Below are 19965 nucleotides of genomic sequence, written 5' to 3'. Positions count from 1 at the left end.
TAGAGTTGTCTAGGAGCCACATTAAAAAAAATTAAAAAGAGGGGGCCGGCCTGGTGGCACAGTGGTTAAGTGTGCACGTTCCGCTTTGGTGGCCTGGGGTTCGCCGGTTCGGATCCTGGGTGCAGATGTGGCACCACGTGGCAAGCCATGCTGTGGCAGGCGTCCCACATATAAAGTGGAGGAGGATGGGCACGGATGTTACCTCAGGGCCAGTCTTCCTCAGCAAAAAGAGGAGGATTGGCAGCAGATGTTAGCTCAAGGCTAATCTTCCTCAAAAAAAAAAACTTCATAATATATTTTATTTAACCCAATATATGCAAAATATTATCATTTCAACATGTCATTCATGGGGTGTTTTACATTCTTTTTTTTCCCACACTAAGTCTTTTCAGTCTGGTGTGTCTTTTCCAGCACATCGTAATTTGAATTGGCCTCATTTCCAGGGCTTGGTAGACCCACGAGGCTGGCGATATATTGGTCACTGCGGGTTCAGATAATTTGTCATTTTGTTAAAATTTAAACGTTATATGGTATTATAATATTTACAGAGCTATAAACCTCTGGGAATACAGATTCCTTCACTTGGTGGTTTTTTCCAAGCTTTATTGAGACGTTATTGACATGTGTCAGTTTAAGGTGTACGGTGCGATGGTTTGATACCCATATGTGTTGTGAAATCATTACTACACTAGGGCCAGTTAATGCTTCTATCCCCCCCACATAATTACATGTCTTCTTTGTGATGAGAACATTGAAGATCTAATCCCTTAACTTTGGAGTACATAGTACAGTATTGTTAATTATTTCGATCCCCAGAACTTAGTCATCTTCTAACTGAAAGTGGACGCCCTTTGACCAGCATCTCCCCATTTCCCCCACTCCCAGCCCTGGGAACCACCACTCTGCTCTGTTCCTGTGAGCTCAGCTTTCATAGATTCCACATGTGAGAAGTTACAGGATTTGTCTGTGTCTGATTTATCTCCCTTAGCATAACGCCCTCCAGTTTCATCCGTGTTGTTGCAGAAGACAGGATTTCGTCCTTTTTGTGGCTTATTAATATTCCGCCGTGTGTATATGCACAGCACACCTTTATCCACTCGTCCATCGATGGACGCTGGGTTGTTTCCATGTCTTCGCTGTTGTGGATAATACTGCCGTGAACGCCGTGTGGATTTCTCTTCGAGGTCGTGATTTCGTTTCCTCCCGATATATTTAGTGATGTTGAAAGACCGACTTCCCGTCGGGTTGGCTAGGTCACCGTGGATCAGCATTTTTGTGATTCTCTCTGTGTGTCTCCAGGTTGGTAAACTTGACCTGCGAGGCTTGTGAATGGCTGGGTGAAGCCCTGTTGATCCAGGGTGAGGCTTAGCTTAAGGAGTCATTTCTAAGGGAATTCAATGTGTCACTGTTTGAAATAGCAAAAGATTGGCAGCAGCCCAAGTGGCGGGTGGGGGTGGGGCGTCCTGGTGAGCACGGCGCGCCCCGTCTGTCCGGCACAGCAGTGGGCTCCTTTCAGAAGGCAAGAAGCAAGGACAAGGCCAGCCTCCAGGATGCCATTTTTAAGTGAAAATAGCAAGAGATACCCGGCATATTTGGCATGATACCTTTTGTGTAAAGAAATGGAGAAATAAAAACGCGTAGTTGTATTTGCTTCTGTTTGCGTAATGAATTCCAGAAGGATATGCAAGAAACCTGTGTTTGGATCGGGGAGGGGGATGGGAGGGTGTGTACAGGACCAAGCAGAGTGGACAGGGCTCATGGCGGGGAGGGCGGCAGAGGACCTTTTTGCTGTTTACCCTTAGAACACCCACCTACGTCTGGACACACATGCACACACAGATATTTCCGTTTGTTGTATATTGCCTAGTGAAGTGAAATTTAGAAATCAGTGTGTATTTTCCGTTGTTCCCGGCTCCCGTCCTTCAGAAGCACGTCCTCAACTGGGCGTCCAGAGAGGAGCTAGGAGGGCCCGGGAGAGCAGAACCTGGGGCCCCACAGACACGTGCTGGGGCCGAGTTTGATGCGAGGCGGACGAGGGCAGGATGAGGCAGGACAAGGCAGGGCTGCGGCCGGCACGAGGGTGTCCAGGCCAGAACGAGGGTGTCCAGGCCAGAACGGCTTGGTGAGGGCGCAGCCGGCCGTCGTCTCCTGCTGGCTTTCTGAGTGGCCTGCTGTGTGAGTTTCCTGTGGCCGCTATAACAAACGTAGTGGCTTAAAGCAGCACCGGTTTACCCTCTGAGAGCTGTGAGGTGAGAAGTCCCAGCTGCAGGGCTGGCGTTCCTCCTGGAGGTGCCGGGGGGGAGCTTCCATCTCCTTCCTTTTCCAGCTTCTAGAGGCCGCCCGCGTCCGTGACCTGTGGCCCTGCGTCACTGACCTCTGCTCTTGTCGTCACATCTCCTCCTCTGATTCTCACCCTCCTGCCTCCTCTCCCTGTACAATTCCCTGAGATTCCAGGGGCCCACCTGGATCTTCCAGAAGGATCTCCCCATCTCAAGATACTTAATCACGTCTACAGAGTCCCTTTCGCCACGGAAGGTAGTGTACTCGTGCATCGTGCCCGCCGCAGTGGGCCGGTGTGGTTCCTGGGGCACAGTGGGGGCTCGAGACATCTTTGTCGGATGGACAAATGAGTCACTCACTGAGGCTGGAGATGTGGAAGGGCATGGCAAGAGATGGTTCTGGATGTCATCTCAGTAATGGCAGTGGCATTGATTGAGCACCTACTGTGTGCTCTGGCCCATGTTTAGTTAAGTGCCTGTTTGCGTCCTCTCTTTATTCTCACTCTGCAGGTGTGTATATGATAGATAGCGCGCGTGTGTGTGTGTGTATAGATTTCCTTTATCTGCTCCACTTGCTGTCTCTCCTGTCGGCTGTCAGCCCCAGGAGGGCAGCCCTAGGCCGTGCTGTCCCCCGCGGGGTCCCCAGCACCTGGGAGCTGGGCTCGGAACATGGGTGAATGCTGCCTGTCCTGTCCCCAGACGTATTCCCGTGCCTGGCACATGGCTGACCTCTCACAAGTTCCTGGAACGGGACCACACGGAGGATTGTGTGAAACTCCAGAGTCTGATGAGAGGAGAGGAAGTGGCTGGAGATGAGGGCCGCGAAACGATCAGGGCTGGACGGAGACCTCGAGGACAAGTGTGGGCGTGGCAGGGAAGGGCCTTGGCGAGAGGCCTCACGGTGCTCGCTGGGAGGGTTGGGGTCAAGGCAGGTTGGAGCCAGCTGCCCGCTGCTGACATTTGGACACCTGTGATGGGCAGCTGTGGCCACGTTGTCTGCTCTGCGCTGGCGCTCGGTTGAGAGGCCCCCTGTTAAGGAGTCTTGGCTTTCCATGTGCTTCGTCCCTTTCTCCTCAGGGGCTTCAATTCTGCGTCTTGGGCGTAGGGACTCAGTGAGGATCTGGCCCTGCTTCCTGGGTGCTTGGGTCAGTACTGTCTGAACGCTGCCCTTCCTCCCCTTCCTGAATATTCCTGGGCTTTATTCTTAGCTCTGTTGAGTCAGAGGGTGAGGGCAGGCCAAGCTCAGCCCGGCAGCAGCCTGGGCCCTTGCTGCCAGCGGGATGCTGGCACGGGCACCCTTCTCTACCCCACGCCACTCCTGGCTGCTCTCGCCTGTCGCCGTGGCGGGCGGGGCAGCCTCTGACCTTTTTCTGGACCTCTCTCAGGCCTGCGGTGGGGACGGAAGGCCCCTGCGGTCTGTGTAAACAGGATCCCAGTCCAGAAGCCCAGCAGGTCCCCTGGCCGAGCGGCAGGCCCACAGCATCCTCGCCGCGGCATCATGCCCTGGGCTGGGTTCTGAACATGGCCCATTGCCTCGCGCCCCGGCCCCCTCCCAGGCCGTGTCCTGCAGGTCTTCCTTCCCTTTGTGCAAGGGTTCCCTGGAGCCGCTGCTCTGGGTCTGGATCCAGGCTCCACCGGGTCCTGCCCGGGTGCCTCACAGCACGTCCTCTCGCCTCTCCTTGCCTCAGTGTCCCTCTCTGTGAAATGGGAGGAAGCCGTGCCTGGCTCACAGGGCTCTGAGGGTGAGGTGGGACTGCTCCCCTGCTGATCCCACCCCTCGACTTGGTGCCTCCAGGCGAGCCGGTCCCCAGCCTGCAGCGGAGGAGTGGCTTGCATTGTTACTCCTGTGTTGCAGATGACAGAAATCAAGGTCAAGATCAGGGTGGGAGTGAATCCTGAATTTTCTGAGGGTCCAGAGCCCAGCAAGCACTGGAGACTGAATTCAAACTCAGGCCCTGGGGTCCCCTCCACTGGTGGTTGATGCTGCTGTTATATTCATTTTACTTCCTCCCCTCCGCCTCTCTCCCTGCCCCCCGACTCTTCACATTTGAAGAGGTAGACACACACACGGGTGTCGGCCCCAGGCCCTTTGTCCGAGCCATCTGTCTGCGTTGTCTGTGCTGCCCCCGGATCTTGGCACAGCTGTCTCCAGACCCTTTCAGTCTCTGCTGAAATGTCACCTTCCTGGACCCTCAGCCTGATATTTGCTGTCACCGCAGCCTTCCTCTTCATAGCAAGTGTTCCCCTGGCCGTTGTGTTTTTATCTGTGATCTTGTATTTTAAGGGACTATTAGACGGTTAAGAGGGCGTGGAGTGTGTCCGATTTATCTGCATGTCCCCGTGATTAGCCCAGAGCTTGGCACAGAGCAGGTGCTCAATAAATGGTCATTGTGTGATGGAATGAATGAATGAATGAATGAAGGAATGAGTGAAAGAGATCCTGTGCTTGTGTGTGTTGGTCCGTCTCTTGTCCAGGAACTGAAACTGGAAGATTTGGGTCATCTCATTGAACCCTCCTAATAGTCCTGTAATAAGTGGGTTCTGGAATGAGTCTCGTTTCACAGATGAGGAACCCGAGGCCTGGCGAGGCCACTGCTGTAGGGAATGGGGACAGTTTTGCCTCCTGGGGACATTTGCCAACATCTGGGGACATTTGAGGGTCACAAGTGGCTGGGTCTGCCGCTCACAGCTCATGTGACCTCAGTTGCTGTGCCTGTGAAATGGGTGTGATTATAGGACCTGCCTCCTGGCGTCATTGGGGTGAAGACTGATGGGTGCTGCTGGCGTCTCGGGGGCAGAGGCTGGGGGTGCCACTCCCTCTGCATCCTGCAGTGCACGGGACGGCCCCCCGAGACAGAATTTTCTGGCCCTAAACGTCGGCGGGGCCAAGGATGAGAAACCTCGCTTTGGGGCACGTATCTGTGACCTCAGGGCCTGGAACTCAGACCCTGAGCCTTGCATTCATGACCGTCACCCTGGGCGATGGGGATGGCGCAGCTGTAGAAAACCTTCATGCCTGAGTCAAAATGCTGCTTCTTGGGGCCCGTCCGGTGGCGGGGCGGTTAAGTGTGCACATTCCGCTTTGGCGGCCCGGGGTTCGCCGGTTTGGGTCCCGGGTGCGGACATGGCACTGCTTGTCAAGCCATGCTGTGGTGGGCGTCCCACATATGAAGTAGAGGAAGATGGGCACAGATGTTAGCTCAGGGCCAGTCTTCCTCAGCAAAAAAAAAAGGAGGATTGGCAGTAGTTAGTTCAGGGCTAATCTTCCTCAAAAAAAAAAAAAAGAAAAGAACAAAATGCTGCTCCTCCGTTCTGCGCAGATGAACTTGGAGTCCCTGAGGGCTGAGGACATCTAGTTCGCGTCCAGCTTCAATAATGTTGTGTTCCAGCTGCCGCAGGCAGGACAGTGAGGCCACTGGCTCGCAAAGCCCTTCAAGTCCCCCGCACCTGGTTGAGAGCTGCTTCGGGCCTCTGTGTGGCTTCAGATCCCGGCCCTGCCTCTTCCCAGCTTTAAGCCTGAGCTGCTTCCATCAGCTCGCTGGGCCTCAGCATCCTCACCTGAAAAGGGGGGCTTTTCACCGTCCCGCCTCTGAGGGTGGCCGTGAGGTTGCAGCAGACTCGCGCTCGGCGAACTGCGCCGGGCCTGGCGTGTCAGCTCCCGCTGGCGTTACCCACAGCCAGTCAACGTGCCATTTCTCTTTGTTCCCAGCTCAGCATTGAGAACTTTCCACCCTCAGTTCCTGCTGGGCCTCTTTATTTATTTAAAGTTTGAACTCCTTTTGTTATTATTGTTTTAGAGGGAATACACGTGGAGTAAAAACTTCAAACGGTACAAAAGATAACAAAACAAAAACTAATAGTCGCTCTACGCTCGCCCGTGTCAGCCCTACCCCCTGGAAATAATCGCGGTTGGCTTTTGTTTTTCTTGTATCCGTCTAAGAAAATTTCCCCGTCTAGATGAGCGTCTCTGTCTTCCGATGCTGATTTTAAAGGGGGGGATAGTGGTCCGGGCGTGTGATGAAAAACGTGGACAGTGTTTTCCAGGTGCATAGAGGCGTCTGCACTGGGATTCAGATTCCCGGCTGTGCCGCTGGCGGGTTATGTGCCCCGGCCTCAGTTTCTCTATCTGTGAAATGGGTTTCCTTGGAGCATCTGCCTCCTAGAGTTACTCCTGAGCATTAGCCGTGAGCACTTCATCCGTCCTGGCACGTGCTGAGAAGACGCTTAATCACCCCCCACCTTTCTCTTTCCACAGATGGAAGCAGGCGGCACCTGTTCCTCCATTTCCCTCGGGTCTTCACTCAAAGGTCCTCTTGGCCCTTTTCTGTCCACCTGCTATAAAGATGGCGCCCACCATCCTCTGCCCCCTTTCTTCTTCTTTAGGACATTTGTCCTTTTTAGACGGAAGTAGAGTGGTTTGTTTATTTGTTTAGGGTCTGCCTCTTACGACAGAAGGCGACTCTGAGAGCGGGAACGTTTTTCTTCCAAATGGCGTTGGCGCGTGGCGGTCCCCTGATAAATAGTTGTCCACGGGGCGACAGAAACCCGGCTGTTGCGAGTTACTGAGACAATTGAATTGGACGATGGAGGTCCGGGCCCCAGGTCTGCCTGCTGCATAGAGGGTCCTTGTTACTAGGTAGCGTCAGAAGGGCTGTCACTCCCAGGCCTGGGTGACACTGAGCCAGAGTTCACAGTCGTCTCGCCTCCAGCCTGTGGTCCACCCGTCCTGCTCTCTGCAGCCTCCCCTCCTGTCCCCGAGTTGGCCAGCTGGGTCCTGGGCAGGGCTGTGTTTCTGTTGTCGCCGCAGGCAGGCCGTGGCCTGGTGTCCCTTTGGAAGCGGTGTTGGCCAGGCTGGAGCAGCAGATCTGGGGGACGCACCAAGGAGGCCCCAGCCAAGGAGATGCCTGGCACACAGGTGCTTCTGTGACGAGCCCGCTGAGCCGAGAGGACCGGGCAGCATCAGGCTCGGTCAGCGGGCGGGGCCACTTCCTGCCTGGGCCTGGAGGGCTGTGGTGGCTTCTGACCCAGCTGAGAGGACGTGGTGGCCCTGGGAGGCCCAGAGGATGTGTGGGGTCGACCGGAAGAAACCTGCAGGGCTGTGATAGGCAGAGTGACGGCCTCCCCGAAGATGTCCAGTCTCATCCCCAAACCTCTGAATATGCCATGTTATGTGGCAGAGGGCTGGAGATTGCCGATGGATTCAGGGTCGCTCATTAGCTGACCTGGAGCTGGGACGTTGTCGTGGATTGTCTGGGTGGGCCCAGCGTGATCACGAGGGTCCTTGTAAATGGCAGAGGGAGACGGAAGAGAGGCAGCCGGAGAGGTGGCGGCGTGGGGACGGGCTGGCCTGCTGCTGGCTTGGAAGGTGGAAGGAGCCAGGAGCCAAGGGATGGGGGCGGCTCCCGGGAGCTGAAAGAGGCCAGGAAACGGATTCTCAGAGGCTTCAGAGGGAAGGCAGGGCTGCCAGCCCCCCGGGGCCGCCCGGGGAGACCCTCTGCGGGTTTCTGCCCTAGAACCACGTGATAAAAACGCGTGCTGTTTCCAGTCGCTAGATTTGTGGTGATTTTTACAGCAGCCAGTGGAAACTAAGACGGGTGCCTGGCTCTGAACTTGGGGCTCTTTTGGGGCCTCATATCTTCCCCTTGGCCCAGACTTCCCCGGGGGAGAGGCGTGCGCTGCAGAAGACTCTGTTAAAGTTCAGATGGTCATCATGAGGGACCAGGGTGGCTCAATAGGCCCCAGCCTCATCACTCACAAGCTGTGTGACCTTAGGCAAGTTAGTTGACTTCTCTGTGTCTCAGTTTCCTCATCTACCAAATGAGGATCAAAACAGAACCTGCCGTCTCAGTGATCATGGAGATTAAATGAATGAATTTGCATAAAAGGCATGGAAACAGTGCCTGGCACATAGTGCTCAGTTAAAGCTAGGTGGTATTACTGTTATCAGTAACAATAGAGGATTATCAGATTGAGAGTATGCTATAAACTTCATGTATTTTCATTACTCACATAAGGATTAAGGTTACTGATGGTAGCCCTTTGTTGAGTGTTAATTTATGACCCTGTGCTGGGCCCTGTGTGTATGTCATTTTATTTAATCTTCAGAATAGCTTTAGGAGATGGGTATTCTTAGCCTTAGTCATAGATGAGGCTCAGAGATGTTAAGTAACTTGCCTAAGGTCACACAGCAAATAAATTGAGAGGAAAACTGGATCTGTAAGAAAAGAGTCAAGGGGACAGAGTACATTTTTGGGAGGTGGAGTGGTGGCAAAGGAGGACAGGAAAAGGAGAAAACAGAAGGAAAGAAGTGGGTTCCAAAAAAGCAGCTGAAGGTGTTGTGAATAATAGTAATAATCAACATTTATATGGGCTTTTATGCTCCCCTCTGGGAGACATGGTAGTATCCCCATTTTGCTGGTGGGCTATTTGACCCTCAGAGAGGGTAAGTAACTTACCCAGGAGTATGCTACGAGTAGAGGTGTATCTGGACCCTAAATTCACGCGTGTCGAATTCTGAATCATATTGTTATATAAGGGTTGACCTAGTGGATCAGAACTTGTGTTACTAGGAGGCTTTGCATTGTAAGTGAGAGCAAATCCATTTTAAACTCGTGTAAGCAAAGTGAATTTTTGGAAGTCCAGCAGGAGGGTGGGCTACAGGTGAAGCTTGATCCAGCAGCCCATGATGACACCAGGTACTGAGTCTCTTTCATCTCCACCTTTTACGACGTCAGCTTCATTCTCACACTCGCCATGGTGCTGCCACCCCTGCCTTTCCCCTCCCAGCCCTTGCTGCTTCTCTTGTAAATGATTGAGACACCTGGAAACCCCACATCCTCACCCTGTGTTGCTGGGGACAGGAGAGTGTGTGTCCTTGCTGTGAGTGGCTTGGTGGGATCAAGTGTCCATTCTGGCACTAATCGCCAGCATGAGAGTAAAGGACTCTGCTGATTGGCTGATGCTGAGGAGGACCCACCCCCTTGGGCTTCACCCCGAGTGTGTGGCTGACAGTTGAGGATTTGTTTATGAACAAGAGCCGGGGCTGTCGGCGGAGACGGGAAGGTGTGCGTAGGGGGTGGGGTGGGGACAACACACCCCCTGCCCTGTGGCCTAGGGAAGATCACTTATTTCCCGGTGCCTCGGTTTCCTCACCTGTGAAATGGGGAAAGCAGCCGTGCCCGCTCTAGTGAGGCCCGTGAGCGCTCAGAACCTGTTGGCTGTCCTTCCCCGGCCCAGAGAGGGAAGGGTGTGAGATGACACCACACAGCAGAAATTTTCTGACCTCCTGGAGCTCACGGGCCCGGCAGACTTGACCTTGGTCCCAGATCCTCAGAGGTCGGGGCTGGGGGTAGGGAAAGCTGTGGAAGGCGACAAACCGTTGAGGCGTCCTGTGAGGAGAGGCCTCATCCCGGGGAGTCGGGGTGCACGTTCTCTGTTGGGGACCCCCCGGGGCCGGGTTGATGCACAGCTCGGCCAGCGCTGGGGACCGCTTCCAGGCTCGTGCCGCCCGGAGCTGAATTTCCATTCCCCGCATTGAGCCCATGGATGCCCCGTGGGTGGAACCAGAGGGCGGCTTGGTTTCCGAAGCTCCCTGGATCGGGAGGCAGAGCCCCTGAGAAGAAAGATGGGGGTCGCTGTCGTCCCTGGGGTGGGGGACAGTGAGGAGCCCTGAGCCCTCGGGGACCCTCCCTGAGCCTCCTGCCGGCCCTCGCCATTCGCTCTTCCCCCCAGAGACCCCGAAAGAGGAGGCCACGCTGCTTATCTGCGGGGCTGTCCAGGGGATACCTTTAGACAGTAGAGACGTCACGGGTCCGGCCAGGGATGGACACGTAGGAGGCCCCAGACACTCTTATCTTCACCGCAGTGACAGTTGTGGTCAGGGCCGCCGTTGGCGGTGGGCGGCGGGGACGGCCCACAGTGGCTGTGATCCACAGAAGGGCAAGTTCACGTTCACAGCCAGATCCCCCTTCGTGGCCTCCTCCCGGCTCTGCGCCGTCGGGGCCGCCGTCCGACTGGAGCGGGAAGCTGCCCCCGCAGGTCTTCCTTTGCTCAGCGTTTCTCTGACTTCCCCTGACCGAGTTCCAGGTTCCTTGGATGCTCCCTGATTTCCTCTCCCTCACATCCTCACTCGAACTTTAACCTTTGAGCTTCCTGGCTCCGGGCAGTGCTGGTGGCAGTGGTGGCGATTGTTGTTACAGTCATGGGTCACTTAACGACGGGGACGCGTTCTGGGGAATGCGTCGTTAGGCTGTTTTGTCGTCGTGTGAATGTCACAGCGTGCGCTTACACGCCTGGGTGGTACCTGCTGCACCCCTGGCTCCGTGGTACTGACCTGGGGACACCGCTGTGCGTGTGGCCTGTCATTGGCCAAAACGTGATGCAGCACGTGATGTAATTGTTGGTATCTGCTCCTAATGGCCACCACTTATTGTCCCTGCACTTCCAGCTCTGTGCAAAGCACACGTCGTCCTGTTTGACGCTCGCGGTCCCTTCCAGGCCCATGCGTTTCCCTGACCGTTTACCGGGGAGGAGACTGATATCAGCGACCTGCCCAGTCTCACAAGAGGTCAGGCCTGAAGTTTAGTTCCCATCCGCCTGGACCACAAACTCAGAGGTCCTTTGCAGATTCTGCCTGGATGTGTGAGTTTTTAAGAATCAAGGTGTGACTTGGGTCACTGGTTTATGCAATAACCTGTGGGCACCTGCTGGGTGAGAGGGATAGGAGTCAGAGGTCAGTACAACACCATCCTTACACTGAGGTCCTTGCAGGACAAGAGGTAGTGACGGACGTGTAAGAAAATCATCGCAAAGGTGAGGGGGCCTGACGGTTTGGGGTGTGAGGAAGAGGGCTTCTCAAAGGAGGTGTCTATCTGAGTTGGGTTTTGAAGGATGAGTAGGAGTTTGTTATGGGAGAAAGACATTGCAAGCAGAGCAACCATTCATTTGACCAGCGGCTGGGAAGTGCCTTGAAGGCAGAGACCATGGCCTTCCTGAGTCTCCAGTGCTGTGAATAATGCCTAACACACGCGTGGAAAATGCTCCTTCGAGTGAATGCCTGAGTTGACACACTGGGGAACAGGACAGGAGAAAGTGTAGGAGAAGCAGATGGGGCTTGGATGTGGGAGGCCTCTTGCCCCGTGGCAAGGATAGGCTCTTCCAGCCACTTGGAGGTGGTTACCCAGAACAGAGAGGGCCATGAGGTCATCTCATTTATTAACATGAGTATTTCAGTCTAAGGGTTTCCTCTGAGCAGGAAAACCTAACTGCCTTTATTTTTATGTATTTATTTGTTTTTTTTTAAAGATTTTATTTTTTTTTCTTTTTCTCCCCAAAGCCCCCCGGTACATAGTTGTATACTCTTAGTTGTGGGTCCTTCTAGTTGTGGCCTGTGGGATGCCGCCTCAGCATGGCTTGATGAGCAGTGCCATGTCCGCACCCAGGATCTGAACCGATGAAACCTTGGGCCACCGCAGCGGAGTGTGCGAACTTAACCACTTGGCCACGGGGCCAGCCCCCCAACTGCCTTTAAACACGAACAGAAAGATCTTCTGTTTGGCGGGCAGCGTCTGTCGAGCTTTTAAATGCACGCGCCCTTTGAGCTGGCAGGTACACTTCTAGAAAGTTCTCTTGCAGATGTGCTTGCTCGTGTGTGAAACGAGGCGCCTGGCAGGTGATGTGTTCCTTGTCGCGTGTTTGGTTTGTAAGAACAGCCTTGTGCTCGGTCAGCGGGAGACCGATTAAAGAATCGGGTCATTCTATTCCCAGGGAGTACAAAGCATCCAGTACAGAGGAGGAGGGAACTGTTCCCTTGCAGTTCAGACCTGTTATTAAGAGAAACGGGCAAAGTACACAGCAGTGTGTGGAGGATGTGTCCTTCCATTCGATCCCAGAAAAGATATGTTTATCTTTGTTATGTATGCATAAAACGTTTTCTGGAAGGATGCACGAGAAACTGATATGGTTGCCTCTGGAGAGAGGAAGTGGAGGGTTAGGCACCAGGATGGGTACGTGGCTTGTCGCTTCTACTGTTTGTTTAAAAGCAGTAAAATTAAGCTATCTGGAATGAAGCATATCTATGCAACTTTTAAAGATGAGTTTCTAACATAGTTAAGTAAAAAAGCAAAGTACAGAACAGGTCTGTATCATGGTACCTCTTGGGGAAACAGAATACATACACTGTATTTGGAGGGTGTCTGGAAGAAAACTCAAGACATCAGCGATGGTGGTTTTGCCTGTGGGGTGGGCTGGGGGGCTGCAAATTTAGGGAGGAAGGTTTATGTTTTACAGTCTGTCTTGTGTAGTTTGGAAAAATTTTAGCGCATAAATGTATTACCTATTAAAAATAAATTAATACACAGAGGGAGAGATGTGGATGGATGCTTGGGTGGGTGGATGCATAAGTAGTGGGATGAGCGGGTAGATATATGGGCAGATGGATGGATGAATTGGTACGTGGGTAGGTGGGTGGATGGATGGATGGATAGACTGGTGGATGGATGGATGAATGCCTAAGTAGGGGCATGAGTGGGTAGATAGATGGACAGATGGATGGATGAATTGGTATGTGGGTAGGTAGGTGGGTGGGTGGATGGATGGATAGACTAGTGGATGGATGGATGGATGCATAAGCAGGGGGGTGGGCAGACAGACAGACCAGCAGATGGATGGATGAATGGATGCATAAGTAGGGGGGTGGGTGGATAGCTAGACAGGCAGATGGATGGACGGATAGACTAGTGGATGGATGGATGGATGTATAAGTAGGTGGATAGATAGATGGGCAGATGGATGGATGAATTGATACATGGGTAGGTGGATGGATGGATGGATGGATGGATAGACTAGTGGATGGATGCAGAAGTAGGGGGGTGGGTGGGTAGATAGATGGGCAGATGGATGGATGGATGAATTGGTACATGGGTAGATGGGTGGATGGATGGACGGATAGACTAGTGGATGGATGGATGGATGCATAAGTATGGGGGTAGGTGGATAGATAGATGGGCAGATAGATGGATGAACTGGTACGTGGGTAGGTGGGTGGGTGGATGGTCGGATGGAGAGACTAGAGGGTGGATGGATGGGTTTACGGATGGGTGGGGGGTGTGTCTGGATGCACGTGTGAATACGTGGGTGTAGAAGATAACCTTGGCTGCAGGGCGGAGGACTCAGTGGGGCTGGGAAGGATTCGGAAGCTCTTGCAATAGTCCAGGGGAGGAATAGTTAGGTTATTGAAATGTGTCACCCGTGAGCCGAGCTTCTTGTATACGTAACTGCATGTATGTAGTCCCCGCGTTGTTTTCTCTCTAGAAGGACCAGTTCCTTTCAAAGGAGCTTTTCTGGCAGCTACGCGGGAACTGTTGTGTGTTTAATAACCACCAACAGTTTAATCCCTTCTTCCACCATCACTTTAAGAGTGACGAGTGCTGTGAAGCCAGTTAAAATAATCACTGTTTGACATAAATCTCTCCTTGCTTGAGCAAATTCGCATTTACAAGACTGACTTCCAGTTGCCCAAGTTCACGGTGGTGTGACCTTTGTCCTTTTTAGGGTTTCTTTGTGTCTGGAAGTTTCCTAGCTACATCTCTTTGTGTGTGTTGACCTTTTAAAGTTTACTTTATAATGATTCCTCGTTCTTGGTTCTGGAAAAATAACCGTTTATGTCAGTGAATAATTATATCTCTGAAGAATCCATTCAGGTGCTTTCTTAATACCTAGATCTCACTTTTTTTTTAAAGTCAAATCCTTCATTTTTTTCCCCCCATCTTAGCCATTTTTAAGTGTCTACTCCGGTGGCGTTAGTATATTCACATTGTCGTGCGTCACTGGGTCTCCTCTTTGAAAAGCTTGGAACGTGTATTTTGATCAGATGGTCAGATGTTTCTTTAAGTGAAATGATCTCTTTGTTCTCATCACCTTCTCTTTAACGTCCGTCGATGTGACTTTAGAGCTTGCAGAGAGCCATACGATTCCAGGGTCCTTGGCGGTCTCACTTAGCCGATTGTGGGAGGCCTATTGGGATCAGAGACGTCTGGAACCATCTGGAGAGTGCGTTGTCAGTGGTGGAGAAAGAAGGCCAGGAGCGAAGTAGGCTGCGTGGGGACTGGGGCGCCTGGACCTCATCCAGAGACTGGCGGCTCCCCAACACTCGCTGCTGGTTGGGAAGCAGGAATGTGGGCCCAGCGCTGCCAGATTTTCTGATTTTTTTTTAGAAAAGCCAGAAATCCTAATTTTTATATGAGATTTCCTGATTGTAAATGTTGGCAGCTAGTGTCAATGTTTTTAAAGCCTTCTTAAGAACAACAGTAACAACAAACCATCTGTGGGGCCACATTGGCCTGAGGGCCACCTGCTTGAGACCTCTAAATTTATCTGACCTAATCATGGTAGAGAAAAGAAAGTGAGACCCCCAGGACAGGGTAACAACTTTTCCCAAGGTTGTCTAACTGGTCGGTGGTCAGATCAGGACTTGAGTTAAATTCGCCATCATGGCTGTCTACCAGCTGGTTGAAGTTTATTCTCAGGCAGAGAGACCTCATCCATTTATGTATGTATCTTTCTGTTTATCTGTTTGGCACAGCTCTAACAAAATACAGGTGATTTCTTACAAAATAAAAGTAATTAAAACGAATTTGTTTCTGAGGCTGAATAGCTTAGCGGTTAAATGCCGGGACTCTAGAACCAGATTGCCTGGGTTGGAATTTGGCTCCAGATCTTTCCATCTGTGTGATGCGGGACAAATTACGGAACCTCTGTGTGCTTTAGTTTTCCCTTCTGAAAAAGGAGTGATAAAGTGCTTACAGAATTACAGGAGATAATGCGTTTAAAGAACTTAGAATAAGGCCTAGCACAGAGAACTGCAATTCGGGTGTTACCCATCCTGCTGCTGGGGCTGCTAGTGGTGGTGATGGTGATGGTGATGAAGATGGTGGTGGTTGTGATGAAGATGGTGGTGGTTGCGATGGTGGCCATGGTGGAGATGATGATGGTGCTGATGGGAGTGATTGTGATGTTGATGGTGATGAAGGTGGTGGTGGTTGTGATGATGGCCATGGTGGAGATGATGATGGTGCTGATGGGAGTGATTGTCATAGTGATGAAGATGGTGATGGTTGTGATGGTGGCCATGGTGGAGATGATGATGGTGCTGATGGGAGTGATTGTCATAGTGATGAAGATGGTGATGGTTGTGATGGTGGCCATGGTGGAGATGATGATGGTGCTGATGGGAGTGATTGTCATAGTGATGAAGATGGTGATGGTTGTGATGGTGGCCATGGTGGAGATGATGATGGTGCTGATGGGCGTGATTGTCATAGTGATGAAGATGGTGATGGTTGTGATGGTGGCCATGGTGGAGATGATGATGGTGCTGATGGGAGTGATTGTCATAGTGATGAAGATGGTGATGGTTGTGATGGTGGCCATGGTGGAGATGCTGATGGTGCTGATGAGAGTGATTGTGATAGTGATGATGGTGCTGATGAGAGTGACTGTGATAGTGATGGTGGTGACAGCAATGACATTGATGGTGATGGTGGTGGCAATGATGGCGATGGTAATGGGGATTGTGGTGATGGTGATGAAGAATATTAGAAGGTTCTCGATTCACGAGATAGGAAAGTAGGAATGATTTGCATAACTGAGGCACTCTTCAGTTTACAGGAGAAAACCCTCAGGATTCCTTTAGATGGCAGGCCCCATCTTTTGTGCAACACTGGAACTTGCCACACTTCCCAGGAATTTGTCTGAGACTTACCTTTCTTCCTCATTCCTTGTTCCATAATCTTTCTGGCTCCTGACTCTCGCGTGTTCTGCCTGAGAGGAGCTCGGATGAAGGGGTCCTGTGTGTTTTCTTAAGCCCCTTGGCAGCTAGTTCTGTCCCTCACTGGTGCGTCCGGTTGACCCGCGCCCATGTTTGTGCCCGCAGGAGTGGAACGTCACCTGGAACACCAGCAACCCCGACTTCACCAAGTGCTTTCAGAACACCGTGCTCGTGTGGGTGCCTTGCGCTTACCTCTGGGTCTGCTTCCCCTTCTACTTCCTCCACCTCTCCCGCCATGACCGGGGCTACATTCAGATGACGCATCTCAACAAAGCCAAAACTGTAAGTCACCTGGGCTCTCCCGGGGGCGGGGTGGGGGGGGGAAGGGGGGGGCGCGGGGCCTGGGTGGGGCGTGGTGAGTGGTGGAAACTGACAGGTTTCTTTGACTTCCTTGGCCCTGAGTTCCTTTTTCTAGAAGACACCGTAATAAGGTGGTCGATGAAGCTGCGGCTCTGGATTCGGACATGGGTTCCGATGTCTGCTCCGCCACTTACGAGCTCTGTGCTCTTGAGCAAATTTCATAGCCTCCGCAGCCTCAGTATCCCCATCCTTACAATGGGGATGTAGGGTCCATCTCAAGGGATTATCAAGAGGTCTTCCTATTATTAGTCACTTTTTCTGACTCATTCGAGAACAGCTGGTCCATTATCCCTTGATTCTTCAGGGACTCTTTCCTTCCAAGCAGAAAGTGTCTCATGTAACCACGTGCAGGATATTTAATACGGACACAACGCTTTTTAAAAAGTGTGCTGTCTGTATTCCAGTGTGTCCCTTGTCCCAGTACTCTTCTTCTAGCATCCCACCCAAGTCGAGGATCCAGTCCCAGATCATACATGACATTTAGTCACGTGGTCCGTTTAGTTCTCTTAAGGACGGACGTGTCAACTTTCCTTGTGTTTTGTGACATGGACGCCTTTGAAGAACACGGGCCAGTTACTGTAGCGTGAGTTCCTGCGCTCGGGCCCGTGTGATGTTTCTGAGAACTACAGAAGGGAGGCGTGTCTTTCTTAGGCTGCCACGTCTGGGGTCGCATGATGTCCACCTGCCCCGGTCTCTTCATACTGCTGGTGTCTACTTCCCTGTTCTTAACTAGATCTGTTGTCTGGGAGCACTTTGTTCTTTTCTGAGGGAACATCGTCTCCCTTTAAAATGTAAACCAGATTTTGTCCTTGCCTTGTTCAAAAACCCTCCTGGAGTTTCTTACCCCAGGGCATAAAATCCGGAAGTCCTGGGAGGGGGTGGGGAGCAGCTGATCTGCCTCCAGGCTCCTCTTCAGCCTCTCCTACCACGAGCATTCTTCATTTCACAGCAGCCACAAACCCACTCATGTTCCTACCCCAGGGCCTTTGCACTTGCTGTTCCCTCTGCCTGAATTGTTCTTTCTTTCAAATAGTCACTTTCGGCTCTTCACTCAGATGTCACCTGATGGGAGAGGCCACCCCCGACCACCACCCTGTTTTATTTTTCCTCTTATCACTGTTACTCTCTGCCATCATATTATGTATTTTTCAGTTTGTTTCCTTCCTCTACACTGTCAGCTCTGCGAAGGCAGGGGCTTTAGTCTGTTTTGATCACTCTTGGATCCTTGGCACCTGGAGAAGTCTGTCACCCATCGTAGGCCCCCGAGAAATGTCAGCTGGAGGAACACTGTTGAAGGAACGGCTGTTGCGTGAGGGGCCTTGTGCAGGCTGCTGGGGTTGCAGGCACAGCCAGGCTGTCGAGTGAGCTCTTGAGTGATCAGGTGCTGGGGGTTTAGTGACCAGACAGAGTCAGGGCTGGGGCGCGGGATGGGACGGTATGCTGGTTCCAGAGCAGCGTGTGGTGGCTCACCCTGCCTCGGACTGTCCATGTCGCAAAGGATGCCTGCTGTGTCCGAGGACCACGGCTGGTAATGTAGGAGCTGGCTGGTGCCCCCGAGCCCGAGCTTGGTGCAGAGGTGCAGGGGGAGGTTCCGGCGCCGTCCGTTCTCAGACGTGTTTGTCCTTCTCTTCCAGGCCTTGGGATTCTTGCTGTGGATCGTCTGCTGGGCAGACCTCTTCTACTCTTTCTGGGAAAGAAGTTGGGGCAGGTTCGTGGCCCCCGTGTTACTGGTCAGCCCAACCCTCCTGGGCGTCACCATGGTAAGTGGGAGCCGGCTCTCCACCAGGCAGCGCGGAGGCCAAAAGGAGTGGCCGGCGTTTAGAAATGAGAATATCTCGTAAAAATCCAGAAATCTGGCTTCTCTTGAAAAACTCAAAAAACTCATGGTTTTCTAGGGCAGCAGTTGGCTGGAGCTGAGAAGTGACGGCAGCCTTTAAAGGGAGCGTGTGCTGGTCAGTTTGCCACAGTCCCCACCGCGCCCTGTTGCCTCTCCCGCCCCCCACCATGGAGGCTGAGTGGCAGCTGCCATCTTTCATTGCTCTTGCGGTCCTCTGTTCTCGCGCTGGCCAGCTCGGTCGTTTATATTGACTTCCTGGGACCTCGTGGCCTCTTGAGTTTCCGGGCTCTGGCGTAGCGGGTGGGACGTCAAGCTGAATAGAAAATTGCTCGGCCCCGCGGGGTCCATAATTTAGTGGGAGATGCAGACAGGGCGGCTGCTTCACTGCAGCTGACGTGTTTTGAGTACTTCCTGTGTGCCTGGCGCTGTTCTTGGTGTTTTATGTGTCTTGAAGTTAGAGTTTATCTAATGCTCACAACAATCCTATGAGGTGGGTACTGCTTTGTCCTCATTTTACAGGTGAGCCGACTAAGGCACAGAGGGGTTGAGTGTCCTGTTCAAGGTCACACAGCTAATACGTAGTCAAGCAAGGGCCGGTCCCCTCAGAGGTTGTGGTTTTTAGCCCCTGCATTCCACAGCGATGTGCTCCGAGTTCAGGGCCATTCCTCCGTCGATAGCGCGTGCCTTGAGGCCTCTGGGAAGCCTGGAAGCTTCTGGGCCAGTGTAGCTGTTGAGTGGTGTGGAATGAGGAGGGAGCAGGTTTGGGGCAGGACGTTTTGAGCAGGGAGAACAGTGTGTTTGAGGAGAGGTTGGAGGCCAAGGGGGAGGCTCTGAGGAGGGAGCACTAGCCGTTCTGGGAAGCAAGAACATGGAGGGGACTCTGGGGAGACAGCGGATGCCACAGAAGAGGGTCGGGAGAGGTGAGTCGGAAGCGGCTTGTGAATCTTTATGGCACACGGGAACAGTGTGTGCCGGGCGCTGTCCTGATCCTTTTCCATCTTAACTCATTGCAGTCCGCTTGCTCCGTAGCCCCATTTCCTAGATGAGCACGTTGAGGCACAGAGAAGTGAAGGAACTGGCCCAAGCTCACACAGCCAGGAGGCTGAACCGGCCTCACCCCCGGGCTGCCTGGCTCCCGTGTCTGCTCCCCTGTGTCTGTGGGGCTCTTTCTGAGACCCTGCTCTCCTGCTGGGCTTTGCTCTCCTCTGAGTCCCCAGAGCCCGGCACCGTGCCTGGCATGCAGTAGGCGCTCCATAAATGTGTCAAGGGGACGGGTGAATAAAGCGCTCGGCTGTGCCGGCCTTGAATGTCTTGGGTCTACCTTTGCGGTGGCCTGGCCTTGGCTGGATTGGCTCGTGGCCCCTTAGCTTCCCCTGCTCCTGGTCTGCGTCTGCCTGCTCAGCCCCTGCCGCTCAGCCGTGTTGCTGCGTGGGTCTGAAGACCTTTTTTCTAATTGCTAAGTGTATTTGATCGTGTGGTTTCAGCACCCGTTATTTATTTCATTTGTAGGACGTTTTGGTTAGGAAACCAATTATATTTAAATACAGGGATCAAAAGACTAGAAAACAAATTTGAGTGAGAACGTAGGAGCTTCTCTATTCATACGTTTCAAGTTAAGATGGTGCGGCGGGTGCGATGGCTCTGATCTCTGAATAGCAGTGGCC

General features: G+C 52.7%; 1 protein-coding gene across 4 annotated transcripts in view; it reads left to right on the top strand.

Moving 5' to 3' along the window:
* ABCC1 (ATP binding cassette subfamily C member 1) overlaps positions 1-19965 on the top strand; it is a 126835-nt gene that overhangs the window by 19736 nt on the left and 87134 nt on the right. For all 4 annotated transcript variants that reach the window (XM_023655035.2, XM_070230637.1, XM_070230636.1 and 1 more), the window contains 2 exon segments: positions 16210-16386; positions 18099-18224. In XM_023655035.2, the coding sequence (XP_023510803.2) occupies positions 16210-16386; positions 18099-18224 (303 nt within the window).

Source organism: Equus caballus, chromosome 13 (assembly GCF_041296265.1).
Source record: "Equus caballus isolate H_3958 breed thoroughbred chromosome 13, TB-T2T, whole genome shotgun sequence".
Taxonomy (NCBI): domain Eukaryota; kingdom Metazoa; phylum Chordata; class Mammalia; order Perissodactyla; family Equidae; genus Equus; species Equus caballus.
This window is presented reverse-complemented; position numbering and strand designations above follow the sequence as displayed.